Source organism: Cupressus sempervirens, chromosome 3 (genome assembly GCF_028749045.1).
Source record: "Cupressus sempervirens isolate cs-2001-9-10 chromosome 3, ASM2874904v1, whole genome shotgun sequence".
In the NCBI taxonomy this organism is placed as follows: Eukaryota; Viridiplantae; Streptophyta; class Pinopsida; order Cupressales; family Cupressaceae; genus Cupressus; species Cupressus sempervirens.
This window is the reverse complement of record NC_143120.1, coordinates 376,535,516-376,544,396: the sequence shown is the minus strand read 5'-3', so window position 1 is coordinate 376,544,396 and position 8,881 is coordinate 376,535,516. Positions and strand designations below refer to the sequence as shown.

At 35.3% G+C, this 8,881-nt stretch overlaps 2 protein-coding genes and 1 long non-coding RNA gene across 3 annotated transcripts in view; 2 read left to right on the top strand and 1 right to left on the bottom strand.

Annotated features, from left to right (window-relative positions):
• Window positions 1-789: 789 nt before the first annotated feature.
• On the top strand, window positions 790-1,459 carry LOC149566566 (uncharacterized). The gene has a single exon (XM_089819871.1). It carries the CDS (start codon window positions 898-900, stop codon window positions 1,381-1,383), a length of 486 nt encoding a protein of 161 aa, XP_089675997.1. The 5' UTR covers window positions 790-897; the 3' UTR covers window positions 1,384-1,459.
• A 1,520-nt stretch (window positions 1,460-2,979) lies between these two features.
• LOC149566565 (putative pectinesterase 15) lies at window positions 2,980-5,553 on the top strand. The gene is made up of 5 exons (XM_089819870.1): window positions 2,980-3,456; window positions 3,547-3,718; window positions 3,853-4,059; window positions 4,710-4,954; window positions 5,078-5,553. The coding sequence occupies exons 1-5, from the start codon at window positions 3,179-3,181 to the stop codon at window positions 5,226-5,228; spliced, it is 1,053 nt and encodes a 350-aa protein (XP_089675996.1). The 5' UTR covers window positions 2,980-3,178; the 3' UTR covers window positions 5,229-5,553.
• The window catches only part of LOC149566564 (uncharacterized), a 29,835-nt gene continuing 24,801 nt past the window's right edge, over window positions 3,848-8,881 (bottom strand). The window contains exon 3 of the long non-coding RNA XR_016362220.1: window positions 3,848-4,461. This is a non-coding gene — a long non-coding RNA (uncharacterized LOC149566564). The remainder of the gene's footprint in view (window positions 4,462-8,881) is intronic.

Sequence of the window (8,881 nt, the reverse complement as noted above, 5' to 3'; positions counted from 1 at the left end):
TATACATGTACACCTACATCTATTAGTTTGCTAACAGACAACAAATTTCTTGTTAGACTCAGAATATGCAAGACACCATCAAATCTTCTAATTCTACCATCAGAAAATTTCATACGAATATTTTCACAACTATATCAAGAATTGAATTATCACCCAAATACACTACATGAATGAAATGTTCTACACAAGCTCCCACTCAAACCTTGATTAGCTCAAAAAAACGTTTACCCAACAATTAGAACCAAAATTGGTCAGGTTTTGATACCACTTGAAAGGAAGTAGAGGTAAGTGGAAACACTTCCTACCCTAATCTTGAGAGGACACTATTGAAATTTCAACTTAAGTATCAAAAAGATGTCAAGAAGTACACACAAGAATAATCAAAATAACAATGAATCACATAACATAGTAAATACTATAGTGAAACCGTTTCGGGAGAAAAATCCCAACCTCCAAAACCTGCATAGTGTATTATCAAATCAAGAAGATTATAATACACTTGCAATGCAAGTTCTTAGAGGAGCATCACCACAACTTGAGCTTGGAGAGTCTCGTTCTAGCACCCAATCTTGCAAACAAAACTCAATATCATCTCCTCTCCAAGCCCTCACCATATAGGCTGCTCACAACCATTTATGGTTTACAAAGCCATGTGATAAATCAAGTTCACCTATCGCCATATGACCAATCCATCATAAAAATTACAACCTAACAAAATTTGACATGCCACAATAATAAATCATTAATACACTATTGAATTGGAGGTTTCCAAAATTGACCATTAAAAATATGCATGCACTATTGGGTGGGAGGCTTCCACCAAGTTTGACCATGTGACAAATAAAAAACATGTATGCACTATTGGGTTGGATCTTGCACGTATGAGACATAGTTAACATGTCACAAATGAAAACCCTAGATTTAGCGCCTCTCTTGCAGTGCACAGATTTTCAATCTGAAAAGCTTCTTCTCCGGCAAGAAAGTTTCAGATACGATAGTTTAGAGTTTACAAAGTCGGCTGTAAAGGATTTTTCTTCAATTAGGCAGATCAAACGGTCCGCCTCCGATCACAAGTGTGACGCGGTGGCCAATGTCTGCGGAGATCAACTTAAATTGGAAGAAATCTGTAGTGATGAAACATACAATGCAAAGATTTTCCCTTTCATGTTTTACTCAGGTCCGATAATGGAAAGTCGGAAAAAAAAAAAGCCAAAGGCTGAAATTTATTTGTGGAAGCGGCGCTCTGTGGCGCCGCCAATATACTTAAATTGTCGCGCTTCTCATGGATTGGATTTTAGATTGCATTTAACTACAAACTTTAATTTTCGTCTTGCGGGTTTTCTCCCAGGCCACACCCTGCTTTTGCTGTTAACGATGGAATGAAAAGGCAATTGCGAGCTTTAAGTCTGTTCTTTGATGGATCAATGTACGAAACACTGAAGCATGTGATTGTCTTAAACTTTTACCTTTTGCAGTGGCAAGCTGTCTCTGGTAATGATGAAGTTTCATTCCACAGAGACTGCAATTTCCAGGAGAGAGCAGAGCAAAATAGGTAGCATTCAAGCTTATTCTAGAGAAAGATACGTTGAAGATAAAGCGGCAGAGCTGAATTCATATCTCTCAAACCATGACCAGTAAACCATTTAGCGGTAGCTTGTTTTCAGAGGCGAGACAACTTCCCGTTGGAAGCAGCCTGACATTAGAATTGTAGATTTAGTTAGCCAAATAGATGTTAAATTATATCGCAATGACTTTAACCCAAATTTTTACCAAAAACAATATATAGTATAGTCTATATATTTGTTAAAAACTGTGTACTTTTATCCATACGGAAGTAAGGGAAATACTTCATTTAGTATGGGGCAATAAAGATGTGTATTGATAGGTAACTGACTATCCAGCGTCCAAAATGCGCCATTACATAATTTTGGAGTCGGAAAGTAATTAATATATTGGTACATTCTAAATTAACCATTTCCTTCTAGTAGAACCGTTAGCACCTAAAAAAATGAGCAGCAAAGAGCTTGATTCTTGAATCGTGTATAGCCTTACGTCTTCTATTTTGAAACCACCCATGAGTAAAGAGACTAAAGGTAGATCCTAGGAAGTCTACACATTCTGACAACATCTTCCTCTTTTGTTCAGAGTCGGAGCTTTTTTTGATACTTCATGTTAAAGCTACTCCTCTAAAAGAAGGATTCGTTTGCTCTCTATCTCAGAATTCCTTAAATTTTCCATTGTCTTAGATTCGACGTAATTCTCAAATATGTGCTATTGCTTGTGAGAATTTATTATGTATTAAACCTATTTACTCATGTAGACTTTATCATTAAGGAAAATCTAAACGTGACGCCTGATTTAAAATAAAGGATCTTTGAATTTTCTATTTGGGATATTGAATAGTCCTGAAAACAATTATGAGCACTCGCGTACCCTTTTGTACGTTCACATCAGCAATGAGAGATAATTATAACACTAGCAAGAATAAAGTTCTAATACCATAGTGGTTGCTATCATCAAGGAACCACTTTGAGTATTATAGACGCAAGGGTGCATACTTAGAATAAAAGTAATATAGCAGTGCTATCATCAAAATATTATATATCTTAAATGTTATTTAGTCCTTCACCGTGGGTCTCAAGGTCAAAAGTTACTTTAAATGATGCTTTTGTAGTGGCCCACCACTTTGTAGCTTAGTTTAAATGTTAAATCAACTGATAATAGATTTTGTTTTATATGACCGTAAGAGAGAGCACATGCATAGCATTCATATATTTACAGCAGCTAGTCAATATGATTTAAGTGCAACTAACATTTAAGGTAATTTGTACATCTCACCAACACCTTAGCAAAGAGTAACTCAGTGTAACATGCAATTGAGAATGTAACCGCATTTCAGCTTGAAATTATATCTCTTTGAATGCATAGAGTTCCATTATCCACAATGTTAAAATAAGTTGAGCAATCAAATCATATCAGTCTATGGATGGAAAAGAAATAAGTGTATGGTAGAAGCTATGCCAAAGGCTTTAAAGATATTCTAGCAACTTTTGATTCATGTTTCTGTTGGAAGAATTTATCCTGATCAATTAATATATTACACTCTTTACCAGAAGAGTTCCCAGTAGTTAGCTGCCCATTCATTCTTCTTGTCTTTCTTAACACATTGTAGACTGCAATGAGTTTCTGTCATTCCTGTCTTATAATGTTATTGCTATATGTGCTACAATGTAGCTTCTGTTCTGATATTGTTGTAGGGGTAGACAAGTTAGTAAAATGGACAGAGAGAATCCATTCTAGTCAATGGGTATTAGAGTCCGATATACCAGTGTCCAAACATATTTTAGTGGATAGTGTAGGTAATGGGGACTTCAAGACAGTGCAGTCTGCTGTGGATGTTGTCCCCATTAATAATCTTGAATGGGTTTACATTCAAATTAATGCAGGACTTTATCGGTATATGCATTTAACTTCACCTACAATCTCAATATAAGTGGCATGTTTTATTTTTGAACTGAAAGTTGTATACTGAATGTTTATTGACAGAGAAAAGGTCGTGATACCATACAATAAGCCATATATCATCTTTCAGGGAGCTGGAAGCGAAACTACTGTAATAGCATGGGGTGAAGCTGCTGATGCAGACGGTAGTACTGCTGACAGTGCTACTTTCTCATCTTTTGCACCTAATTTTATAGCAGAGGGTATAGGTTTCAAGGTATTTAGTTATTCAGGAACCCATAAAAATACATAATGTATGAAAAGGTTCGACAAGAACAAACAGTACTTAAATAGTTTCCATTGTTTTAGAGGATTGATCAATTTGTGTTGATAATGGTCTTGAAAGTACAGAATTCAGCTCCTCCCGCACCCCCAGGTGCCAATGGTAAACAAGCAGTGGCTGCATTGGTGGCAGGTGACATGACAGCGTTTTATCAATGTGGGTTTTATGGAGCACAGGATACACTATTTGACTATCAGGGGAGACATTACTTCAAGAACTGTTATATTGAAGGATCGATTGATTTTATCTTTGGCCATGGCCAATCTACATATAAGGTCAGGAGGCATATTTACCAAGTAACAAAAGCCATTTAGTTGTGTTGGTTTTATTACTTTTATCTTTCATTAAATATGGACTATCACCACGTCATTAATTTCGAAAGTTAAAGTAATGTAGTTGTTGTCTATGTGATAACTTCTTAATTGCATATTTATAAGAATAAAAGAATCGACGTGGCCCACATTTTGTCCAGGATTTTGTTGTGTTATGTAAATCCATACTAGCAGCATCAGAGCTCTTGATCTGTTCTGTAGGCATCCATGGACTGCCTGTCATACTAACTCCACCCGCTTAAAAACTGTGACCTCCTGACAAATCCAGTGACCGTACCACCTCCCTGATTGCCTTCATTTCTAACCTTGACTGCCTTCATTTTGAAACTAATGCCCCGGCTGCACCTGTTTCAGTAACTGAAAAAGTAAGTAAACTAAATAAAATCCAAACACAAAAAAGTGCAACAATGTTAATATTGGCTGTTGATTGCCAATTCATTCAAAGATGTTCTTTGCTGTTTATCAATTTTAAAAGTGAAAGAAGCGTTTCTCAATCCTAAATTTACTATCTTGTCAGCTTAACTTACAAGTTCACTGAAAGTCATCAAGCATCCTCTTTTTATGACATGGACCTTTGGTTGGTTCTTGGGCAGCAATGTGAACTCTATGCCATTGCACAAGGAGAAAATTTACCTGGAGCCATTAGCGCACAAAATCGAGCCAGTAACACGGAAAATAGTGGTTTCATTTTCATTGCCTGTAAGATCAGTGGTAGTGGCCAAGTTTTTTTGGGAAGAGCATGGGGTGCTTATTCTCGAGTGATATATGCGTATACTTACATGGAAAATATAATTATTCCCCAAGGATGGGATGATTGGGGTTCGGTTGAAAGGCACAGGTTTGGTTTTGCTTACTAATTCACAAATTTAATAATGCTTATGCTCATTTTAATGTTGTATAGGTCTTGACTGACATTTTTAATTTTTTCTCATTTTCCTTCTTTATTTGCTAATAATGACAGGACTGTTGAGTATGGTCAATACAAGTGCTACGGGCCAGGTGCCAACACTACAGATAGAGTGAAATGGTCTCAAGAACTTACAGATCAACAAGTCGAACCATTTATAGATTTAAGTTTCATTGATGGAGTTGAATGGCTTCATGAATTTTAAATGTCTAGACTGTTCAACAGAAAACTTTTTTAAGTAGCAACACGATGTTCGATTCATTCAATAACAATGGTCTTACTCTTGCTACAGCTCTTGGTGACTCTTGCCTCTCTCTGCACTTAGATTGTATATTAATGCAATGTCATGATCATCACCGCATTTTCTAATGATAATGCACGGTGGCTGTTATACTTGCAAGTCTGTGCGATCATCAAAAGGAGTACAAAGTAATCTTTCTTGATTTGCAGAAGGGAATTGGCTAATGAAGCAAATCTGTAAAGGTTTTAGCCCTCTCAATTCATAAAACTTCTTCTCGTTGCTTGTTTAATTTTGGAAAATCAACAGCTACATCCATAAACAATCCCAGCACTAACATTACAATGCAATGAACTGATTTATATCTTGGATGGTTATTTCTTGAGAAATGCATGGGGTAATACAATTAGCATGCCATAGACAGTCAGCATGAGTTACAGATATGCAGATTAGTCTCTTGCAACAGTAAAAATGCCCATCAGACCCTTTTCTAATACAAATTTACCAAATTTGAGGATACATATACCATATGAATCCTTTTAAATTTTGAAAATAATCTTAGCATCCTTAAATATAAAATAAAACAATATTTTAGGAGTTCAATTGGAAATTCACAGCATCTGCAATCAAAACACCTCAGAATTCTTGATGTTTATTAACTATTCTCGTCCTCAGATGATTCTGATTAATACATCATTGAAACGTGGTACTCACAAATGGGAGCTCTCTTGGGTCCCATTATTTCTTGACAATCTATTATATCTTTTATAGGTGGCAATTATTTCGATAAGTTTCTGTTTCTGAGGTTCACAAGTCAATATCTCCTTCCCTTGATGAAATTCTTATTTATTAAATTTCATTCATTCATTGAACCAAACTTTTGCTCTCATTTTCACAAAATAGTTTACAAAATTCCTAAACAGTACCTACAAATGGGTTGTTGTTAATGCCACGCTTGCTACAATTGAAACCGTAAGTGATCTACAAATATTTCAGTGGGAAAATATGGAAGATTCAAGAAACAAAACAACATCTACAAATTTTGTAGTTTTATATAAAAAATGTTTTTTTTTTCATAAATTAAACCCAAAACGGGGTCATTATTATTGTCCAAGCTATTAATATCAGAAAACTGAGATCCAACAAAAAACTTAGTCAAGTAGATTAAACAGAAAAACAGGCTTGAAACACACACTGTCATCCAAGATTTGTAAAATAAATAATGGGAAGGACAAAACCATTTTGCCTTTCCACATCCATGTCTGCAGAAGCAACAATAACAAATTTGCATGTTCTTTTAATAAAATAAAAATCTAAATATTGTATGAATAGAGAAGGTAAAGGAGAAGATTGTATTAATCTAAAAGGTAAAAGGAGGATAAATCCACTAATCATCAGATAGTACAGCATTAGAGCTCGGAGAAAAAGTGGGTCTAATTGTCTTTTCCTCTTTTCTTTTCACAACAATACCAGCATTGTTGCAAAAATATAGATCATGCTATCAGCAATTCTATGATGATGATTTCTGTAGTAAAGAAAATTAAATTAAAGAATACGTGAGTATTTAGTGCTTCATAATTATTTAAGAGTATTGCTATAGGCCAAAATATGAGGACACATTATGTTCTAAGCAGTACTTAAGTTTCCAGAACAGGAATGGCAAATATTATTTTCGATTATGGGGATGCCTATTATATAATATCTAAGAAGAAATGTACTCCCTGTATGCTCAGAAAAGACCTGCATGATTATCACCCATCCCCAAAATCTACAGAAAAACGTTTCGGCCCCTATCCTAGAAGCATTCAGAACTGCTGCTTGGAAAATGTGATGCATGTGTAACCATGATTTGCACAAACTGCCCACAAATAAATACAAAATTGAGAGAGCGGCTGAAATTTGGTAATTCAACATAAATGGTTACTAAAATTGTAGAGCATCACTTGAAATCAAGATTTACTTGGTCAAGGGATAAATAGAATTCAATTACTCGGGATTTTGTAATATCCTCTCTCTGAAATAAGGTAAAAATAAATAACAGTAATAAAATTTAATTAATATATTAATCAAATATAAAAATACTTATAATTATAGTTAATCAAATTAAATTAACAATATAAATAAATAAACTATAATATAATATAATACAACTGATGACTAAATTAGTTAACCAATTAAAATTAACAATATAAATAAATAAACTATAATATAATATAATACAACCGATGACTAAATTAGTTAACCAATTAAAATTTAACATATTCAAGTTGTGAAAAGTATGGTCTTTGAAGACACGTCTCTTGACATTTAAGTAATGCAACCGATCAGTCTTCCCAAGAATACGTGAGGAGGGAATAAACAGAAATGAATCGAAGGGCAGACCCATAACAATCATTATTACAATCCTGCAACCTGTGGTCTTAGTATCTCCATAAGTGTACATTGCATAGGGAATGAGGGGGGGAGATCATCGAATAAGGAGATTACACAAGCATCAATAGAAGGAAAGCATGCGATAGCATATTTGTTCAACTAGCAATCTATATCAGTACTCAGGGGTATTGGTTATGAGCAATTCACTATATTTATAAAACACTATGAGTATCCTTGTCTGCTAAGTTCTGTAACCAGATAATGGCTGAGTCATATCTATGGTTTGATGTGAACATATGGAATAGGAAAAGGAGGGGGGAAAAAGAGATAGGAAAGCATTGGATCGGAGAATTAAGAAGATAGGAAAGCATCAAAGAAGGAGAGAAGCAGTTCTCATAATTGGAACCAAACCAGATCTGAACCCATATTAATCAACAGAATGATACCCTAGTTCTTTGTGGGCAAAATAGAAGGTGCTCCAAATAGAGACATTATAGTGGAATTAAAGCAACGCTCCTGCCAGCCTGAGGGAACATGGAGATAGTGCTTTGATTAAAATTAATTAGTGATCAGTATTTTTGGATATGCATTCATGGCAAACATCAACTGGTAGTCTTATCTCCTCAGCTGGAGTGACACAATACACTTGTGATTAATATATATCTACGTACCCCAGGGACGCATCCCCGCCTGAAAAGCCCAGGTTTTCGAGACAGGGCCATCCCTGATATGGGAGGACGGGTATGGGACGTCCCCCTGCCATCCCCAACTAGCCAAAATCCACAGGAAACATCCCCGTTACTTGGGGACATCTAGGAAATAAAAGGGTGGAAAGAGGTCTCCTGACCGTATCAAAGACAACCAGCTGTCCCCTTTTGTTGCAAAGCAAAAACAAAAAACATAATTTAATCCTAACTTGGTCGCCCGGTGGGCCCCACCCCTCCAAATGCCATTTGCTTGGTTTTGCCTGTGAAGTTAAGAGTGTGTTCTAGCTGGCTGGGGTTTTCATTTTGCAAGAAGAGGAGGTGATTTTTATGATATTATTAACTGCTAAAATTATATTTTAAATATTTTTGTTCACATATTGATATGCATATTGACAATTGACTACTGAAATCGGTTATTATTTCCTAGACGGCACTTAAATGGTGTATGTTAAGGTTTTATAATGTTTAAGTGACATGCTTTGTGTGTAGTTTCATATGAATGACATGTATATTTGCAAATTTCGGTGTATATTTGCAAAT

Bases quoted from the DNA above. Each gene is read 5' to 3' on its own strand.
- LOC149566566 (XM_089819871.1), top strand. From the start codon at position 898: ATGTCACAAATGAAAACCCTAGATTTAGCGCCTCTCTTGCAGTGCACA.
- LOC149566565 (XM_089819870.1), top strand. From the start codon at position 3,179: ATGAGTTTCTGTCATTCCTGTCTTATAATGTTATTGCTATATGTGCTA. The intron at 4,060-4,709 runs GTCAGGAGGCAT...GTTCTTGGGCAG, and splicing joins ATGGCCAATCTACATATAAG to CAATGTGAACTCTATGCCAT. The intron at 4,955-5,077 runs GTTTGGTTTTGC...TAATAATGACAG, and splicing joins GGTTCGGTTGAAAGGCACAG to GACTGTTGAGTATGGTCAAT.